The 22,880-nt window shown below is 42.3% G+C and overlaps 1 protein-coding gene across 1 annotated transcript; it reads right to left on the bottom strand.

The window, feature by feature from the left end:
- Positions 1-632: 632 nt before the first annotated feature.
- On the bottom strand, positions 633-9,832 carry LOC110920144. The gene is made up of 3 exons (XM_022164378.1): positions 9,134-9,832; positions 4,306-5,652; positions 633-4,175 (listed from the first exon to the last, which is right to left on the bottom strand). The coding sequence occupies exons 1-3, from the start codon at positions 9,830-9,832 to the stop codon at positions 633-635; spliced, it is 5,589 nt and encodes a 1,862-aa protein (XP_022020070.1).
- Positions 9,833-22,880: the final 13,048 nt, after the last annotated feature.

Consider the following 22,880-nt stretch of genomic DNA (forward strand, 5'->3'; position numbering starts at 1 on the left):
CCCTTACTAAGGCATGGGATTCCCAAGGGCTTGGGAATGGGATTGAAGGAATAAGATGGAATAGATACGTACTGACACTAATACTAGACTACCATACCACTGTCCTCGGTTGTGCAGGACACATACTTACAATCTACGTAGACTTATACTTACTACTATCCTCGGTTGTGAAGGATACCTATACTTATTACTATCCTCGGTTGTGAAGGATACCTATACTTATTACTATCCTCGGTTGTGAAGGATACCTATACTTATTACTATCCTCGGTTGTGAAGGATACCTATACTTATTACTAACCTCGGATGTGAAGGATACTTATGCTTATTACTATCCTCGGTTGTGAAGGATACTTATGGTTACGAGTAGTCTAGTGGTTATACAACATGGGAAGCCCCCACCAATAGAACGTACTAACGGCCCAGTAGAGCCACCAATTACAAACGAACTTACTAATACGCATTTACTTTTTTTTTTTGGGTAAAGGGTTACCCCGGTGATTTTATAAAAATAAATAAAAACAAGTAGGAAGCTGAAAATACTCCCTAGTTCTCTTAGTGGCATACCACTAAAGAGTGAAACACAAAACCAAAAAACAACCAATTACATCAATGACATAACAAAAATGGTCTTCACTCTTCATCCAAGAAGTCTTCCTTATCCATCATCCATTCTTCCAAGAACCGCTTGACATTCACATTCCGCTTGTACTTGAAAGAAGTTAACTTTAATCTGACAGTGTCGATAATATCATCAGCAAGTTGCTCCGGGGGTCTCAGCTTGTTTTTGAAGAGTTTCGAGTTTCTTTCCCTCCAAATAGCATAGGCTGAAGCTGCCACCACTAATCTACTAGCCACAGCATAAACCGATCTCGAGTTTGCCGCAGCTACAAGCTTCGAAGTGATGTCATCCCATGTTTCTCGAACCGTATCCATTCGGGTTTTTTTCCTCACTTTACTCCATACTGTCTTCGAGTAAGGGCACTCAAAGAAAAGGTGCTCATGGTTCTCTAACCCTGAATAACATAATAAACAACACATGAGATTCATCGAACCTGTGACCGTATGGTTCCAACGTAGAATCCGGTCTTGTGTCCATAGCTTCTTCTTGTAAATAAGCCAGCAAAGGAACGCATGTTTTGGAATATTGAAAGCGGACCAAACAACCTTCGCCCATGATGTTTGCTGATCACGCCATCGAATAGAATCCCAAACCTCCCTAGATGAGAACGGAACCAGCTTGTTATCCGAATTCATCCATAAAACTCTATCCTTTGTATCCGTCAAGTTGAGAGGTTGGAGCTGAAATAGGATCGGGTACACGCTTCTCCAAGCTTCCGGCCAAAGCCATTGGCCGTCACTAATCGCCTCAGCCACTTTAGATTTGATATTAAAACCATATCGAGCCATCTGACGAGGAGTCACTATATATTGCAACGGGCACTCGGACGTCCATTTATCAAACCAAAGCGATGTGCTAAGACCATTACCAATCTTCGTCCATAAATGCTCACGAAAAATATCTTTACATTTCATAAGACGTTTCCAGCCCCAAGGAGAATTAACTTGAACCGGTATGTCCCATATACTCCGGCCGCGCAGCCTATACAACTCTATCCAGGTAGTCCACAACGACTTCCTACCCGAAAGAATGCTGTAAATATGATACGCCATCAGAGATTTATTGACATCCGATATCCGCCTTATGCCCAACCCACCTTCCATCTTTGGAAGACACACCTCCTTCCATGCCACTTTAGCTCTACCCTTTGAACCCGAACCATTACCCCATAAAAACTCTTTCATTTTGTTCTCCAACTGTTTTATAATACTGACTGGCAGAATAAAGACCGACGCCCAATATACATGTATCGAAGAAAGCACAGCAACCACCAGTTGAAGCTTACCAGCAAACGAAAGAAACCGGTTTTTCCAGTCATTGATTCGTTTCTCCACACGCTCCACTAATACTTTGCAATCCTTACGTAACAAACGTGAAGCAATCAAAGGCACACCCAAGTATTTAATAGGAAGTTTCCCCTCCTCAAAAAGAACCACTTCAGCTATTCTAGTCTTGGTCGAATCTGGCACATTGCAAAAAAATATAGTACTTTTCGCATTACTAGGCACAAGACCCGAGCATTCTTCAAACTGCTTCAAGGAACTCATAATAAGCTTTACCGAGCCGACATCCCCTCTAGCAAATAAAATGAGATCATCTGCAAAACACATGTTAATTATCATTTGTTTCTCACATTTGTTGTGGAACCGAAACGACGGGTCAAGCTGAGCATTTTTGTTTAATATCATCGTTAGGACTTCCATAACCATTGTAAACAGGTACGGAGACATAGGATCTCCTTGTCGTAAGCCTCGTTTGCCTTTGAAGTATCCATAAATATTACCGTTTACACTCACGGAGAAAGACGTTGAAGTAATACACTCCATAATCCACGTTATAAACCTTGGCCGAAAACCAAACCCATGCAAAACATCTCGTAAAAATCGCCAATCCACAGTGTCATACGCTTTCTGAATATCAACTTTCATGGCACATCTCGGGGGACCCCTTTGCCGATGATAATTATACATAAGCTCTTGGGTCAACATTATGTTGTCTGAAATCCTCCTACCTGGAACAAAAGCTGACTGATTTTCACTTATATGATCCTTTAAGCCTTCAAGAATCCTATTCGTAATAATCTTGCTAATTCCTTTATAAATCACATTGCAGCACGAAATAGGTCTATAGTCAGTAACTATTCCGGGAGTAGAGACTTTTGGAATAAGAGCTAAAAACGTGTGATTGATCTCCTGAAGCAACCTACCATATTGAAAGAAATCAATGATAGCAGCCGTTACATCACCTCCAACAATCGACCAAGATTTTCTAAAGAATTCCGACGTAAATCCATCGGGGCCCGGAGCCTTGTTCTCGTTGATAGAAAAAATAGCAGCTTTCACTTCTTCTGGAACAATTGGTCTACACATGGATTCTGCCACGATAGGATTCAAAGTGACCGAGAAGCAATCCTGATTAACTCGGGTAGCCATACCCCCTTCAGCGCCCAAAAAATCTCGGAAATGATTAACCAATGCCATAGAAACCTCGTCCCCATCATAAGTATTTCCAGCCGTATCTTTTATGAAGTTAATTTTATTGATATGGTTGCGACATTTCACTACGTTATGGAAAAAAGCGGTATTAGAGTCCCCAGCTTCAAGCCACTTTTGCTTAGCTTTTTGTTTCAAAAATCTCTCCTCATCTATCGTAGCCTCCTTGTATTTCTTTGCACACACTGATTCAGCTTCTTTAAGATCCATATTGAATGGATCCGCATCCAACCTACCCTGCAAATTGTCCAATTCTGACTTTAAATCAGCTACTTTTTTGTGCAAATTACCTTGTTTCCTCAGTAAAACCCGTAACGGATGTTTGAGCCCTTTTAATTTCTTGACAACACGAAACATTGGAACCCCAAGAACCTCCATATTCCAGCCACTGGCTACCACATCCAAAAACTCGCTTTTATGCGTCAAGAGATTAGTAAACTTAAACGGCTTTGGCTTATTCTGTTTGGCCATTTGAATTTTCAACAACCCCGGACAATGATCCGAAATACCATTCGGAAGGAACATGGCATATGCATCCACAAACTTATCAATAAAACTCACATTTGCCATGATTCGGTCCAACTTCTTTCGAATTCCAATACCTTTTTTTGGCCGTTGATTCCACGTGTAATGCATCCCATGAGCTCTAACGTCAAACACCTCAACGTAATTCACACATTCATTGAACTCTCTCATAGCTGCATTTACATCCGACGATCCCATGCACTTGTCATCCAGATTAAGGGCCACGTTAAAGTCCCCCATGATGATCCACGGACTAGACTGAACTACTCTCTTGTGCATTCTCAACGAATCCCAAAGCTGTTTCCTCTCCTGATCACTGTTACTAGCGTAAACAAAAGACACATTTATCATAGTTTTATCACTTTTAAGATGGACTTGAACATGAATGACTTGGTTTGTAGCGTGCACCACCAATACGTCAACATTATCCACATTCCATCCTAGAATAATTCGCGTACCTTTGTTACACAATCTACCATTTGATGTCCATTCCCAATTCCAAAACACCTTCTTACACACCCCATCAAGATTCTCCACCTGTACATGCGACTCCAGAATAGCAATCACTTGTAAGTTATTACCCTTTACAAACTTCTGAACCTCTTTTTGTTTAAGGGGATGGTTCAAACCCCTAACATTCCAAGCTGCTATACTATCCATTAATAACCTCTTGAGCAGGTGTGCTTGCACCTGTGGAACTCGAGTTCTTTGGTTGAGTATCATTCATAAAATTATAACCCCCCACATTCGGGTCTAGTCTCACCTCATCCATCTCAGATCCGTATTCATCATTTAACGCATCAAAAGTGTTAGAAGTTCGAATACTCGGACCCTTAGAACCAATCATACCTTCTGATGAACTCGGTTTTGAAGCATTCGTGTCTTTAGGTACCCCCGAGTTTGCTGAGTTCATGTTTTTTGGTCGGTAGATAACTCGTTGTTTTTCCTTCACATTAAACAGCTGGTTCTTATTTTTCTTCCTGTTGTTACCACTTTTAAATCCCTGATCATCCACCTTATCTTTAGTATTCGGACCCTTTTCATCGGCAGGTTGTAAAGGACATTCATGCATTCCATGGCCAAACACCTTGCAAGTTTTACACTGTGGTGGTTTCCATTCATACTCCAAATGGATGCTACTCTTGAGGTACCCACCCTCTTCTACATTTGGAATTGCTACCGTAACGTTTTCTATCAAATCCTTATCCGCATCCAGTTCAACTATCGCTCTAGCGTATCCACTTCTGCCCCACGAGTCTAAACACATTTTAGTTGTCTCATTATCCAGCATTTTAGGAGTTCCCACCTTCGAAGCAATCAGACTAAGACCATCCTCAGTATAAGCCGCCAACGGAACATCATGCATTTTAACCCAAACTGGAACTTTTTTTAGCTCTTCTTTCTTCAATTCCGTATTCGGAGACCATTGTTTCAAAAATAGCGGGATATTCCTGATAAGCCATGGACCATCTTGCAAAACTTGCTCCATACCATCCTTAGACTTGAATTTAAAAAAGAAAAAGCCTTTTCCATTCATCATACACTTTTGCATACCATATTTCCCCCATCTTTGGCTAACAAAATATTCCACAACCGGGAACGCTAGTCTTTTCCCAAGAAAATAACCAAAAAGCACATTAGTAAAACGATCTTGAACCTGTTTAACCGAGGCGATTGGGATCGTAACATCAGCGTCAACATCCTCATCGGCTTTGTTATTTTCCAGGAATCTGAAGTTAATCTTTTGAACTGGTTTGACCGTTGCCAGCTTCTCCGCATAAGTCTGCCCTTTCATGCCATTGCCACTACCCGAATTACCTGCTTCCACATCATATTTCTCAGGAACGACTGGCTCAGTAATTTTTTCTAGTTCATCGATTATGTTAATCTGTTTCTGACCAGAAGATGCCTGCTGTCCAACACCTCTTCTAGGCAACACCCGATTGCCCTCTATATTTATCGGCCTCCCCTCAAACAAACCCTTGCCAAGACTAGGGTTTTGATTATTAGCCGGCTGCCGTATAAATACATCCCCATGCAACCTTTCAGAAAAAGATTGAAACCCTAAATCCTCGAAGCCACTATCTCGATTTTTTCTAGGGTTATCAGATTATCAAAACTATCCGGAGGTTTGGATGCCATAACACTTGAGATTACAGAACATGCAACGTAAAAACGATCAATATAGGCAAGAACTAGAACGAAAACAGACAGGAAACCCTAACTAGAAAAAAAGAAAACGAAAGATCCTACTCCTTGCTTCAAAAGATTAGTGACCAAGGTAGAATCAAGACACCTTACTCAGAAGGATCGATAAAACCTCAATACCTAACCCAAATCGATCAAGAAGGAAGATCAGAAAGCGCAAGAAGCTAGGGTTTCTAGGATTCGCCATTTTCGCCCAGAGCCATTTTCTAATACGCATTTACTTTCTGTGAACTCGCTCAACTAGTTGTTGATCCTCTGTTACATGCCTCGCAGGTCGTTAGGTATATGGAGCTTGCACATGGAGGAGCGGGTCGTTGTGGGCTTGGATTGTGATTACCCTGTTAAACACTTTTGATATTTGATACTTATTTACGATGGGTTCTTATTAATACGCTTCCGCTAAACAATGATATCTTACTTGTGTTTTGGAAACACCTTTCATATGGAATTGGTTTGGTTTATATTGCAATCACTTTTACTTTATACAATGTTCTATATGATTGGTGGCTTGATCCTGGTCAGTCACGCTCCCAAGCGGTGATACTCCGCAGGTGGATTTTGGGGGTGTGACATTGACCCTGCGAGCCTCAGGGCATTCACACATCTCGAACACTGACTCGAGCTTCTCGAACCAATGGAGTAGTCCCACTGCTCCTTCCGTGCCACTGAACGTACTTGGACGACAGTCCATGAAGTTCTTGAAAGTGCAAACTGGTTGCGGTGCGTGTTGACCTATTGTGTACGAATAGGGCAAAGTTAAACACAAGAGTTGGTTTAGGAGTGTAGGATCTAAAGATCCTAGTGTGAGTTATGACTACAGGATATACCTCCTGCTTGTGCGGCTGCAAATGCCGCAGCAACTTGTTCGTTAATGAGAGCCGTCAACTGGGCTTGAGTCATGTTAATTCGTCCAGACATGATCTTCATAGCAAAGATAACATCGGTAAGAGAGAGGTTCGCGTAAAGTGCGATGACAGAAGAGTGTAAGCACATAGGTATTCTCATGTAATAGGGTCATGTGTATCTAAGCGTACTACGAGCAAAGTTCTATGCATTTCTAGCAAACAGGTAATAAACATAAACCATATTACCTAGGATGTTGAGTCTTGCACGTGGAGCGAAGCATCGTTGTGGATAGTTGAGAGCACTGTTCTGGTTATAGTCTGGTTTTAATAAAAACGTTTTTCCCATATTAAAACCAAGTTCTCTATAACCAATGGCTCTGATACCAATCTGTCACACCCCCAAAATCCACCCGCGGTGTACTACCGCTTGGAGGCGTGACGTGACCAGGATCAAGCCATCAATCATATCAAACATAGTGTATAGTAGTTAAAGTAATTCATAAAACCCAGTTCAATACGATTGATGTTCAAACCAAACTTTGTTTAAGTAGCGGAAGCATGTAAGTAAAACCCAACATAAATAATAATGTATGAAATGTCATAAGTGTTTAGCAAGCATTCACGATCCATTGCCCACAACGACCTGCTCCTCTCTGTGCAAGCTCCATAAGTACCTAAGGTCCTGCAAGGCATGCAGCAGAGAGTCAACAACTAGTTGAGCGAGTTCACAGTTAACAGTTCAGTAATAGTATAGTGTGAGTAGTAGTATGTTCGTTCGTTATGTCATATATCGTATCAGTTTCCATCGCGGCCTCCCAGGCAGGTGTGCGAAGATTAGGGGATGTTCCTCCCAAGTGTTCTAGACTAGGTTTATTCGTATCGCGGCCCCCCCCAGGCAGGTGTGCGAAGATTAGTAAATTTAGTTCGCGGCCTTCCTAAGGCAGGTATGCGAAGTCAGTCATAATATCGCGGCCAACCCTTGGCAGGTGTGCGAAGATTAGTTCAATAAGTGTTACTAGTCTAGTCGTATCTTGTCGTTAGGTTCTATCATTCGAGTATATACAATAAGTCATCTAATCCCATTCCCACCCGGGAACCCATGCCTTGGCTGTGTGAACTCACCTTGGGTTTGCTCGGCAGATACACAAAGTTCGGTTAAGCTATATAGTGATCAACCACGTCCTAGCATGGTTATTATACAAGTCAGGTTCGCATTCAAGTATAGCACGTATGTTCTACAAGTATAATCATGGCATGTACAAGTATGTCATAGCAGTCCAATAGCAGACACGTAAATAAGTCTAAGTATCCGGCCCAATCAGTTGGGTTCGTAACAGTGAAAGTCCAATAATAATGTGCAAGTGTTCACGGTCTCGAGTCAAGACTAGAGATCTCGAGTTGTGCCGGCTTCAAAGTCTCGAGTCGCAACAAGGAGGTCTCGGGTCGTCATGCTCAGGTCGAGATCACACGGTCTCGAGTCGCAACCGGACCCGCAACCGTGGTCTCGGTTTGTGTTGTTCCGTATCGGTAATGTGGTCTCGAGTCGAGACTAAGGGTTCTCGACTCGCAAATCCGTGTCGGGACAATGTGTAACAGATTTCCTTAATTATTAGTAACAATCATTCCGTAATTTCAGCTAACAAGTTAGGCAGTTTCGAATCAGATCAATCAACCATTTTTACAGTTTCAAATCATCTTCAAACATGTTCATATTATCATCATCAAGAGCAAACAGTCGGATCATCATACAAACTTAAACCGAATCATTTAACTATCATGTAACCGGATTCTAGACTAATCATGCCATCCTAACCCGAATTCATATTATCACAGCCAGTTTAACAAGTATATATTCGGACTAATTATCATATTGCCAATCATACCTGCAGCCGATTTCATGAACACTAAGAATCAACAACATAATAAATCATGCTAACAAGAACCCTAGATCATGTAACAATAGCCCTAGATTATCATGCAAGAAACATCATCAAACATGAAATCATATAACAACAAACACTTAAAACACTAACCGGCTTAGAGATGAAACCCGTGAGGTCTCGAGTCCAGGTGGTGTTGTCGCCGGCTTCAAGAGGAAACGAGAGAGAGAGAGAGAAGGAGTTCTAGGGTTTGGTATAACTTGTGTGTATGAAACAAATGAGAGAAGGTTACTAACACCCTATGTGTTATGCGTGTACATGAAGTGGGCCGAACCCATCATTGGGTTGTCCTTGGTCTCGAGTCGGCCAACCATGTATGGGCCGGTTGGGTTTGTGTAGTCAAGTGGGCTATGTACGATCGGATCGTGCAACATATAAACAAACATTCACAATTTCACACAAGGCACGTATAACATGTTATTCAAATAGAGTTCACATAATCACGTAACGTTACACAAAAGTGGGTTCGAAATACGAGTTGTCACATCTTACTCTTACTAACCTTCCCTTTGCCAGACATTTCCTCCCCTAAATTGCTCACCTTATTCTCAGAAAACAGAGGCATAACATCTCTAACACTCCCATCACTAGAACCTGGATTAAATTCCAGCTTAAGAACAGAAGTAGTAAACTGCTGCCCTTGAATGGCAATATCGGAACTCTTCTTGCTTCTCTTGACAACCTTCTTTTCACCTCCACTAACACTCTCCTTACCCAGCTCAACAACCATCTCACCAACAGCAGCCCCATCAGGCAACACCTCATTACAGAACTCTCCATCTCCCTTCATAGGCACTTTAATAAAATTTTCTGCACCCCAAAGGACTTTACTAGCCTTCACCTGCATTCCCTCACTTCTAACAGACCTTTTCTTCCTTTTATCCATAAGCATCAAATTAGCATTATTGCCCAGATCAAACGCATTAGCATTCACCTCTAACTGCGGAAACTTCACAATACAACCACTACCCCTACCAACCCCTGAACCAGACCTACAACTACAAATCTGCATAATCCCAGCCAATATTTCTTGAACAGAACCAAACAGACCAGCCAACAACTCAAAATCACATCCCTGTAACCCCAGCCCCTCCACACATAGCATAACAGCAAAATTAACCCTAAAATCCCCCAGATCTGACTCAGATCTGAAAGATACATTCAATTCAGAGTCCCCAATATCCAACTTCCCATTAAACATGCGAACCACCCAGTTATCCCCCAGCCAGCCCTTAAGAAACTAAAGATCCTTATCAGACAAAGCAATAGAGAACGCAATACCTGAATCAGAGAATGGAATACCCCGCGAAACCTTCGAGACCACCATCGGGACCTCTACAGAACTTCCCAAACCTAAATCATCCATCCTATTCAAGTACTTCTCCTGAGAACCCTTCGAAAGGAGCACAGACCCCTCTAAACCATTCACCCCAACCTCACATCCCAGATCAGCGGGAATATCCGGTGGAATACCAGCAGGACTCATTGATTACAAGAATGAAATAAAGGAGCAGAACAAAAACACAGGAGAAAAGGAACCAGGAACGAGAAAAAAAGTAAACCCTAGGAATCGCCAAAATCGCTACTCAAGTTCATGAGTTTTGATACCTCCTTTCCCAGATAATCTTTAAGGATAAGGACTAGCCCATGTTTAGGGAATTGGGTTTGTTTTGTTCCTGATCACTGCCCTAAAGGAAAACTTTCTCAAAAAAAAGGTTTTTAATTAAGTATTGCAACATGTAAACTAGCCATGGATCCGACTGTGACAACTCGAGTTTCCGAGATTCCACTTTCGCATTTATTGCACGTTCACTGTTTGTTTAGTTGCTTACTTACACAATTGGTTTGCTTTGTAACTGTATACGTTGTGATTTGATAAAGTGTATTGTGATTGTTGCATGGTTATGTGTTATTTTACGAATGATTTGACGAATACATGAACTTGGTGATGAAACTGTAAATTATATTGTGATGGGTGTGTTTTATGTAAAAGATGATACTTAGGGGTGAGTAGAGTAGTTAGTGAAATCTTAATAACTCTTAACCCTAATCTCTTTCACAAATCATCATACGTACCTTCAACATTCCTCTACAATCCTCTCCTACAATCATCTTCTTCATCATTCTTGGTGGCACAAGCTCTCAATCATCACTTTTGATCTCTCTCTTCATCTAGAATCAATCTAAGGTAATTCTAGAGAAAAGAGATAGGGCTCTGGGCGAATATGGCGACCAAGAAACCCTAGGCGATTTCTTTCAATCCTGGTCTCAATTCTTCGTTATTGTCTACGAATTAGATCGCTTTTCTGGTTTATTGTCGGCAACAAGACATCAGCAACGAATCTGAACAGGGTTTTGTGGCTGCTAACTCATACGATTAGGGTTTCTCAATATTGGTTTCAGCTTGACGGCGGTATTAGGAATCCAGCAATTTCAATTCGTTGTCCTCTTCAGACTCGATTTTGTCGGCGCTGATTAGGGTTTTTCGTTGCTTTGCTAATTGATGGCAGGGGGTGCGGCTGTTTCCTCATTGAATTAGGGTTTCGGTAGTTTTCTTCCTACTTGCAATTAGTGTTGTTTCCAGAAGTTGCTTGGTGTCGGCTGGTTTGTTCATCAGAATCTGCTCATATTCAGATTAGGGTGTCCATGGATGAAGGTAAAACCGATGATATGTCTACTAAAGATGATCATGCTAACAGTTCTGGTGGAAACCAACAGGATATCCGTGGGATGCCGCGTTTATCGTTTGAACAAATTGCTGCACGATTTCTTGATGTTGATGGGAACACTCTGCAGCCAAAGCGTGGTGTAACGATTCGAACACAAAATGACCCTAAGTCTTCTAACATCATTGATGATCTCACCAAGGTCACTGTTCCGGTTCATTTGGAAAAACAGGATGTTGAAAAGTCGGACAACTTTTGGGACTATCCTAGCAAGTATATGCCAAAATCAGACTTATTTGGTGCATCATTCTCGGCTGATAAGAGGAAACAAACAGGTTCTGGTTTTATGGATCAATTATCCTTTGCGAATGTTGTGAAGGATTCTAAAGAGAAGGTTAAGGTGAACTTTAGGGTGATGGAATCGAATGAGGCTGTTGACGGAGTTGACATTGTCATTCCACTGTCTTCAGTTAAACAGGTCACTGACAGGTATGCGAACACTTTGTATGGTTATTTTTTGGGAAAACGATTGGCATTTCATGTGGTTGATTTCTTTGCAAAGAACAATTGGGCAAAATATGGTTTGTCAAGAATTATGATGAATGCACATGGGTTTTTCTTCTTTAAGTTCAAAACGAAAGAAGGGATGGATCAAATGTTAGAGGATGGTCCGTGGATGATAAGAAGTGTTCCAATAATTTTGAAAGAGTGGTCGCCCTCTATCAAGTTGGAGAAAGAGGATATTAAAGTTGTTCCAGTTTGGGTCAAGATGCATGATGTGCCGTTAACGGCATTTACCGAGGATGGTTTGAGCTTGGTTGCTTCTAAGATTGGGACTCCGAAGATGTTGGATTCGTATACTGCCACGATGTGTGCTGAGTCTTGGGGAAGAAGCAGTTATGCTAGAGCGCTTATTGAAGTTCAGGCAGGAGCCGAGTTAAAGAAGAGTGTTATTATTGCAGTCCCATCTTTGGAAGGTAATGGTTTTTCAAAGGTAGAGATCAGAATTTAGTATGATTGGGAGCCTTTAAGGTGTGCCTCTTGCTGTGTGTTTGGTCATGATGATAGCTCGTGCCCAAAGAACCCTCAGGTGACTTCAAATGGAGATGCTGAAAAGAAGAATGATGACTTTCAGGATGTGGGTGCTAAGAAAAAGAAAGCTAATAACCAAGGCCTCCATATGAAAAATCAGAAGCCTAAGGTAGTTTACAGACCAGTTGTCAAGCCAAAACCAAAATCGTCCTTAAGGAATCCGAACCAGGTATCAACGTCAAACCCTTTTGATGTCCTTAAGGACGATGATGGTAATCAGGGAGGTAGTACAGTGGGTCGAGAGGAGAAGAAAGGTGCGCAGTCTAGTAGTGACAAGCAGGAATCAGATGAGGAGGAGGTCGTGGAACCCTATAATGAAACTAGTGAATTTATGACCTCGGGTATACATTCGTCTTCTTCGAGAGCTAAGGCTAGCTCCTCTTCCACAAAAATCTTCAATGGATAGATCTTTATTGATTCGTGTGAAGGGGTTGCCGATTTCAGGCAATTTCATATTTGATGATGGCGGATGAGGATTATATTTTTTGTTTTGTTTTGTCTTGTCTACTGATGTTTAGTAGGCTAGGTTATGGGGTGTCTTAGTTTTTCTTTGCTTTGTTTGAGTTTTACATATATGGGGCATGTCCTGTATATGAACTAGTGTGGAACACATCCTCACTACTTGTACTTATTTGCGGTTGTTTTAATAGAATCACCGGGGTAACCCTTTACCCTAGAATCAATCTAAAGTAAATGTTTAATGATTATTTGTTGTTAATCATTGGTTATTTGATTCTTGCAAACCCTAGTTCTCCAAATAATGGTTCTGTGTTTATTGATCAATTCTGATTATTGTGAAATGGTTTATGATTAGTTGTGTAATCACTTGCCTGACACTAAGATGCCTGATATGATAGAGATGTTTGATTGTTGATTAGATCACTGCATTGAGAATGTATGAAAATTAGGGTTTTTGATCGTAAACGTAACTGTTCCATTGAAATTCTGTGAAATGGTTTTGGAATTCACGCATGAGATAACTTGGAGACTTGTGTCAGGGTTTTGTGAAGTCACAAAGTCCGAGTTCTGATTGAATGCCTGATCTGAGTTTTGTGAATGAAACATGGTCTGAGTTTTGTAAGTATTGTATGATCCAAATTTTTGTGATGAGACTTGGTCCGAATTTTATGATGTTATTAGGTCCGACCTTTGTAGTGATATACATGGTCCGAATTTTTTTGAATAAGAAACATGGTCCGACCTTTAAGAATAAGAGACATGGTCCGAATTTTATGAATAGGACACTTGGTCCGATTTTATAAAGAGTTATGTGATCCGAGTTTTATGCTTGATGCTTGTCCGAGTTTTATGCTTGATGCTTGTCCGCGTTTTAGGCATGATGCCTTGTCCGAGTTTTATGTTTGATGCCTTGTCCGAGGTTTATGCTTTGATGCCTTGTCCGAGCTTCATATGATATATATGGTCCGACTTTTTGTGATGATGTGTAGTCCGAGTCTTGTGATGATGTGTAGTCTGAATTTTGTAATGATGTGTAGTCTGTGACACCCCAGGAAAACCAGTGAACGATTGAACTTACCTAGCTTCCTCAGTGAGTGCATACCAAATTTCGGGACGAAATTTCCAATTAGTTGGGGATAATGTGACAACTCGAACCTTAGACTTACTTTGTGTAACGATACGTGTTAACGAGAACGCTATTAATTGAATGAATACATGATATGTTATATAAATGTTATGTGATTTATTGAATGTCATTATGTGCTTAGTGTTTTATGTGTTCGTATGCTAATCGGGCCAAACCGCACAACCATTCCTTGAGCGCACAAGCCTTTGGGCCGTGTCACTCGTATCCGATTAGATGGCAGCCCAAGTGGGGGTTGCGGCCCACTCCCCTATTACGCATATACGTATATATGCATACACACCTCATTAGGGTTTGGTTTTACACAACTTGACAATCTAGAAAACACACAAACTCTCCCTCTCTTCTTCGCAAACCGAAGGCAGCCAAGGATTTCCCCTCATCGAAGATCATTGTGCACGGATCAATCCTACTCTCCTTTAAATCGGTTAGTGTTGATATTGGTGTTGTGTTGTATGAGGTTATGTGTTTATGATTGATTGATTGATGATATATATGTTGAAATCGGATAGTAGGAAAATATTCATGAACTTAAAAGATGTTAATCGGCCACCATGTTATATATTCAGATTATTGTATGATGATGTTGCTAATCAATGATATATATAGTATTCATATAATCGGCTTGCACATGAATCGGATAAGATGTTTGATTGTTGTTGTTGTTCATGCAAATCGGGTAGTTTGAATGTTTCGTTATTCATATTAGGGTTCCTATGAATTACTTTGATTATGCTAGTTTGATCCAATATTAGCATGTTGCGAAACTGTTGGTTGTTGACTGATGATGATCATAATCATGCTTGAATGTGAATAATTGTTAATTGATCAGAATTGTGGAACTACCCAATGTGTTAGCTGAAATCACGGAATTGAGTTGACTAAAATTATGGAAAGCTGTTATATGCCCTGTTGCGACACGGTTGCGAGTCGATACCTCCGATTGCGACTCGGGACCTCACACCACAACAGCACAAGCCGAAACCATGGTTGCGAGTCCCGGTTGCGACTCGTAACCAGACCATGACGAGCCGAGACCATCTCTTGCGACTCGAAACCACAGTTGCGACTCGTAATCCCGGTTGCGACTCGAGATCGCCGGTTGCGACTCGAGACTAGCTGCTCGTACACTGTTTTGGGCCTACCTTGTCACGGGCCCAATTCGATTGACTGCTAATTGGACTTATGACTGTTATGTTATTGGACTGCTTATCTGTTTGGGCCGACATGTTATTTGGGTGAATACTATTTGGGTCGGGTTATGATTGGGCAGAACACTTAGATTGTTTATCGGATTGCTGATCCGTGTACGTGTTTGCCATGACTATACGTGATACAATATACGTGCTATATACGAACCTGACTTGTATAATAACCATGATAGGACGTGGTTGACCATTTACTTGCTACCTGTACTCTTTGTGTATCTGCCGAGCAAACCAAGGTGAGTTCACACAGCCAAGGCATGGGGTTCCCAGGGTGGGAATGGGATGGAATGAATTATACATACATACTTAGTTAATGGAACTTAATGATACGAGTCCTCAGGATGAGGATGGTGAAGGATAAGATACGGCTAGACTAGTATACCTTCTTGAACAGATCTTCGCACACACGCCAAGGGTTGGCTGCGATAATTATGACTGATCTTCGCACACATGCCTCGGGAAGGCTGCGAACTAAACATATTAGAACTTCGCACACATGCCAGGGTGGCCAGCGATACAAATATACATAGTCTAGGATATTTGGGAGTATTAACCCCAATCTTCGCATACATGCCGAAAGGGCCCGCGATACGAACCAATACTATACATGAACAATGAACGTACTAATACGATGCATGATTAGATAAACGAACGCAATGCTTGCTATACCATTTCTATTACTGAACTTACTTTCTGTGAACTCGCTCAACTAGTTGTTGACTCTCTGCTGCATGCCTTGCAGGGCCTTAGGTACTTTATGGAGCTTGCACAGGGAGGAGCAGGTCGTTGTGGGCAAAGGATTGTGAATGCTATTTCAACACTTATGATACTTCATACGTTAACACTTATGTTTGAGGTTTTACTTAAATGCTTCCGCTACACTTAACTAGATTACTTGTTCAATATGATTGGTGGTTAAGATCCTGGTCATGTCACGCCTCCAAGCGGTGATACTCCGCATGTGGATTTTGGGGGTGTGACATAGTCCGAAATTCTTGTGGTGATGTTTGGACCGAACTTTGTTGTTAATGTTTATAAAGATCTGAGTTTCATAAGGGGATGTTTGGTCTGAGTTTTTAGTTATTGTTTAATGCTAAGTTCAAAACCCTGTATGAGGAATAACATGCTACTGTATGCTACTGTATATGACTGTATGATACTGTATGTTACTGGATGATACTGTATGTATAAACAATCTATGTCATGTCATTCTGTACACGATTATCACACGGAACACAGTTGTTTGGACATCAAGGAATTGTAAACCCTAATTGAACGTAAACACTTACATTGTGTTATGTGCAATGTACCTTAGGTCGTGTGTAACGGACCTAACCATTAATCAACACTAGAAGCAATAACATACCGAGCAAACCAAGGTGAGTTCACACTCTTACCAAGGCATGGGATTCCCGGTGGGTAGGGAATGGGATTGAAAGAATGGGATCGTACTTAAACTATTACTAGACTATCTACCATGGTCCTTGGGTTAAGCAGGACACTTACGTAAAACCTACGTAAACAAGTACTTACCACTGTCCTCAGGTTTCGAGGGATACTTACGTAAAACCTACGTAAACTCACACATGCTACTGTCTTCCGGAGTCAGGAAGGACACTTACGTAAAACCTACGTAAACCCCACGCGTACCACTGTCCTCGGGTAAAGAAGGACACTTATGTAAAACCTACGTAAAGCTTGTGCGTACTACTGTTCTCGGGTTAAGAAGAACACTTATGGTTACAATTAGTCTAGTGTATATGCAAACATGGGAAGCCCCCACTAATAGAACATACTATCGGCCTAGTTGAGCCACATGTTACGAAAAGAACTTACTATTACGAACTTACTTACTGTGAACTCGCTCAACTAGTTGTTGACTCTCTGTTACATGCCTTGCAGGTCGTTAGGTATACATGGAGCTTGCACTAGGTGGCGCGGTCGTTGTGGACAAGGATCGTGAATGCCTTAATTAAACATTTGACATTTTATACTTTACTTATGTTGGGCTTTTACTCATATGCTTCCGCTAAACGTTGAATTTATACTTATGTTTTGAACACCTTTCATATCAATTGGTTTGGTTAAGTTACACTTACTTTTACTATTTACATTGTTCTATATGATTGGTGGCTTGATCCTGGTCAGTCACGCACCCAAGCGGTGATACTCCGCGGGTGGATTTTGGGGGTGTGACAGATTGGTATCAGAGCCATTGGTTATAGAGAACTTGGTTTTAATATGGGGAAAACGTTTTTATTAAAACCAGACTATAACCAGTACAGTGCTCAACGATCCACAACGACGCCTCGCTCCACGTGCAAGACTTCCTAGGTAATATGGTTTATGTTTATTGCCTACATGTTAGAATTACATAGAACTTTGCTCGTGGTATGCTTAGCTTACATTGCCTACTATTTGTTATTGCTTGAGAACACTTGTGTGCTTACTCTCTTCTGTCATCGCACTATTCGCGAACCTCTCTCACTTATGTTACATTTGCTATGAAGATCATGGCCAGACGTATTAACTTGACTCAAGCCCAGTTGACGGCTCTCATCAACGAACAAGTTGTTGCGGCACTTGCAGCTGCACAAGCAGGTAGTATACCCTGCAGTTGTGACTCACACTAGGATCTTTAGATCCTACATTCCTAAACCAACTCTTGTGTTTAACCTTGTCCTATTCTTACACACTAGGTCAACACGCTCAGCAACCTGTTTGCACTTTCAAGAACTTTATGGACTGTCGTCCTAGCACGTTTAGTGGCACTGAAGGAGCGGTTGGACTCCTCCATTGGTTCGAAAAGCTCGACTCGGTATTTGAGATGTGTGAATGCCCTGAGGCTCGCAGGGTGAAATACGCCACTGGTACTCTAGAAGGAATTACGCTGACTTGGTGGAACGCGCAAGTTCATATTTTAGGGCTGGCAGCTGCTAACGCCACCCCTTGGAATGATTTCAAGGAGCTCATCAAACGTGAATACTGCACACGTGATGACATCCACAAGTTGGAAGTGGAGCTCTACCATTTGAAAATGACTGGATCAGAAATTGAAGCCTATACTAAACGGTCAAACGAGCTGGCCATCTTGTGTCCAACTATGGTGGACCCTCCAATCAAGCACATTGAGTTGTATCTCAAGGGTCTAGCGCCAGAAATCCAAAGCCATGTGACATCGGCTAACCTTGATAATATCCAGGATATTCAACGTCTTGCTCATTGCCTCACGGATCAGGCAGTGGATCAGAACAGGTTGCCTAAGCGCATCAGTGTTACTACTACTGTTACCACTTCTGCTACTCCTACTACTCCCAGTGACAACAAGAGAAAATGGGAGGGGGATTCCAGCAAGGGTTCAGCTTCAGTTCAGTCTTAGGTTCAACAGCAAAAGACTGACCACTACCAGAGTCCCAGTCAGCAGTCTTCTGGTAGTCGCGGGCAGAGAGTTTATCACGGAAATCACCCAAGGTGCAACAACTGTAACAGACACCACAGTGGCCAGTGCAACAAGGGTCGTTGTCAGAGGTGTCTCAAGATGGGTCATGAGGCCAAGGATTGTAGGAGCCCACGGCCTGTAACTCAGAATCAGCAACAACAGCAAGCACAGTAGAATCAGCAACAGGGCAACAAGGGATGTTTTCATTGTGGCGCTGAAGGTCACCTCAAAAGACACTGCCCTCAGTTAAACCGAAACCAGAACAACAACAACAGCAACAACAATAATAATCAAGGCAACGGAAACAACAACGGTGGGAACAACAACGGCAATGAAGCCAGGGGACGTGCATTTGTGCTGGGGCAGGGTGATGCCAGGAATGATCTCAACGTAGTTATGGGTAAGTTTCTTCTTGACGACTTTTATGTTACTGTATTGTTTGATTCGGGTGCGGATACCAGTTATATGTCCTTGAAAGTTAGTCAAATGTTAAAACATGCACCAACTCCCTTAAACACCAAGCATGTTGTAGAATTAGCTAATGGTAAGAGTCTAGAGGCCACGCACATAGTTCAGGGTTGTAATCTTATCCTCGCTGGTCAGACTTTCTCTATCGATCTTATCCCTATAGTGCTGGGTAGTTTCGACATCGTTATTAGTATGGATTGGTTATCCCAGCAGCAAGCAGAGATCCTATGTAAGGAGAAGATAGTTCGTATTCCCCGTTCTGGCAAAGAACCTCTCGAAGTTCAAGGCGACAAGAGTGGTGCTGTGGTTGGCATCATCTCCTTCCTTAAGGCTCAGAAGTGTTTACGAAAAGGTCATGCTGCCATTTTGGCACTAGTTACTGATGCATCAACGAAAGAGAGAAGAATAGAGGATATCCCAGTTGTACGCGATTTTCCTCAAGTGTTTCCTGAAGATTTACCTGGGCTACCGCCTCATCGCCAGGTCGAATTCCAGATTGAACTAGCTCCTGGAGCAGCACCTATAGCTCGCGCACCGTATCGATTAGCTCCAACCAAACTGGAAGAACTGTCTAAGCAATTGCAAGAGCTCTTGGATAAGGGCTTTATTCGTCCTAGCTCTTCGCCTTGGGGAGCTCCAGCGTTATTCGTGAAAAAGAAGGACGGTACCTTCAGGATGTGCATAGATTACCGTGAACTCAACAAGGTGACAGTGAAGAACCGCTATCCTCTTCCACGAATTGATGACTTATTCGACCAGTTGCAAGGGTCGAGCTACTACTCCAAGATTGACCTGAGGTCAGGTTATCATCAGTTGAGAGTCCGGGATGAGGACGTCTCTAAGACAGCATTCAGAACTCGCTACGGCCACTACGAGTTTCTAGTTATGCCTTTCGGGCTAACGAACGCGCCTGCAGTCTTCATGGATCTTATGAACAGGGTGTGCAAGCCTTATTTAGACAAGTTTGTGATTGTCTTCATCGACGACATCCTGATCTATTCCAAGAGTCAGGAGGAACATGAACAGCACTTGCGACTTATTTTGGAACTTCTTCGAAAGGAACAACTGTACGCCAAGTTTTCAAAATGCGACTTCTGGCTTCGTGAAGTCCACTTTCTAGGCCACGTGGTAAACAAGGATGGGATCCATGTTGATCCATCCAAGGTAGATTCGATCCGAAACTGGCCTGCACCGCGTACACCAACGGAAATACGCCAATTCTTGGGTTTGGCGGGTTATTAAAGACGGTTCATCAAAGACTTCTCAAAGATCGCACAGCCGCTTACATTACTGACACAGAAAGGTGTTACCTATCGTTGGGGTAATACACAAGAAACGGCTTTTCAGTACCTAAAGGATAGGCTATGCAGCGCACCTATTCTCTCATTGCCAGAGGGCACGGATGATTTTGTGGTCTATTGCGACGCGTCGATTCAGGGTCTTGGTTGCGTATTGATGCAAAGGGATAAAGTCATTGCCTACGCTTCGCGGCAACTTAAAGTTCACGAACAGAACTACACTACGCATGATTTAGAGCTGGGAGCTGTTGTTTTCGCGCTTAAGATATGGCGACACTACCTGTACGGTACCAAATGCACTATCTACACCGATCACAGGAGTCTCGAGCATATCTTCAAGCAGAAGGAATTGAACATGCGTCAACGTCGATGGGTTGAGTTACTCAATGATTACGAATGTGCCATCAAGTACCATCCAGGCAAAGCCAACGTTGTGGCTGACGCTCTCAGTCGAAAGGACACTCTACCTAGACGTGTGCGAGCACTACAGCTTACTATTCAGTCTGGTCTTCCTGCACAGATACGAGATGCACAGGTAGAAGCATTGAAACCAGAAAACGTAAGGGCTGAAGCCTTACATGGCTCAAAGCAACGATTAGAACAGAAGGAAGACGACGCCTACTACGTAACTGGGGGTATTTAGGTCCCACTATATGGCGGTTTATGAGAACTTGTAATGGACGAAGCACACAAGTCTCGCTACTCGGTACATCCAGGTTCGGATAAAATGTACCACGACATCAGAACTACGTATTGGTGGCCTAGTATGAAGGCCCACATTGCAACTTACGTCGGCAAATGTTTGACTTGTGCGAGGGTCAAGGCGTAATATCAGAAACCATCAGGCCTACTTCAGCAACCAAAGATACCACAATGGAAATGGGAAGAATTTCCATGGATTTTGTTACGGGCCTGCCTAGATCCCAGCGTGGGAATGATACTATTTGGGTGATCGTGGATCGACTCACTAAGTCTGCTCACTTCTTGGCTATCAAGGAAACTGACAAGTTCTCTACATTAGCAGACATTTACCTGAAAGAAGTTGTTTCGAGGCACGGAGTGCCAACCTCCATTATTTCTGATCGCGATGCACGATTCACTTCAGAACTATGGCAAGCAATGCACAAATCTTTTGGCTCTCGGTTAGACATGAGCACAGCTTACCACCCTCAGACGGATGGGCAGTCTGAGCGCACTATCCAGACTCTAGAAGACATGCTTCAGGCATGCGTTATCGATTTCGGCAACAGCTGGGAAAAACACCTCCCTTTAGTGGAGTTTTCGTACGATAACAGTTACCACACCAGCATTCAGGCCGCTCCATTCGAGGCATTGTACGGACGTAAATGTCGGTCACCTCTCTGTTGGGCAGAGGTGGGGGATAGTCAAATCACAGGTCCAGAAATGGTAGTTGATGCTACTGAACGAATTACACAGATACGACAACGCATGGCGGCGGCTCGTGATCGTCAGAAAAGTTACGCTGATAAGCGCAGGAAACCGCTCGAGTTCCAAGTTGGGGATCGAGTGCTAATCAAAGTCTCACCCTAGAAGGGTGTGGTTCGTTTTGGTAAACGAGGCAAGCTGAATCCGCGGTACATTGGACCGTTCGAAATCACTGAAAGAATAGGCAAAGTGGCCTACAAACTGAACCCACCAGCTAAACTCGGTGCAATTCACAACGTTTTCCACGTGTCAAATCTGAAGAAGTGTCTGTCAGATGAGACCCTCATAGTTCCTTTGAAGGAACTCACTATCGACGAGCAGTTGCGATTCGTCGAGGAACCAGTAGAAATCACGGACCGGGATGTTAAGGTCCTCAAGCACACTAGAATACCTCTTGTACGAGTTCGTTGGAACTCCTGTCGTGGCCCAGAGTTCACCTGGGAACGAGAAGACCAAATGAAACTCAAGTATCCCCAGTTATTCGAAAACCATGCAACCACTACTGAGGCTGAAGCTACTACAGAATTTCAGGACGAAATTCCAAATCAACGTGGGGATTATGTGACACCCCAGGGAAACCAGTAAACAATGCAACTTAACTAGCTTCCTCAGTAACCGCATGCTAAATTTCGGGACGAAATTTCTTTCAAGTTGGGGATAATGTGACAACTCGAGTTTCCGAGATTCCACTTTCGCATTTATTGCACGTTCATTGTTTGTTTAGTTGGTTACTTACACAATTGGTTTGCTTTGTAACTGTATACGTTGTGATTTGATAAAGTGTATTGTGATTGTTGCATGGTTATGTGTTATTTTACAAATGATTTGACAAATACATGAACTTGGTTATGAAACTGTAAATTATATTGTGATGGGTGTGTTTTATGTAAAAGAGGATACTTAGGGGTGAGTAGAGTAGTTAGTGAAATCTTAATAACTCTTAACCCTAATCTCTTTCACAAATCATCATACGTACCTTCAACATTCCTCTACAATCCTCTCCTACAATCATCTTCTTCATCATTCTTG

The sequence above is a fragment of the Helianthus annuus genome, chromosome 11 (genome assembly GCF_002127325.2).
Source record: "Helianthus annuus cultivar XRQ/B chromosome 11, HanXRQr2.0-SUNRISE, whole genome shotgun sequence".
Classification (NCBI taxonomy): Eukaryota; Viridiplantae; Streptophyta; class Magnoliopsida; order Asterales; family Asteraceae; genus Helianthus; species Helianthus annuus.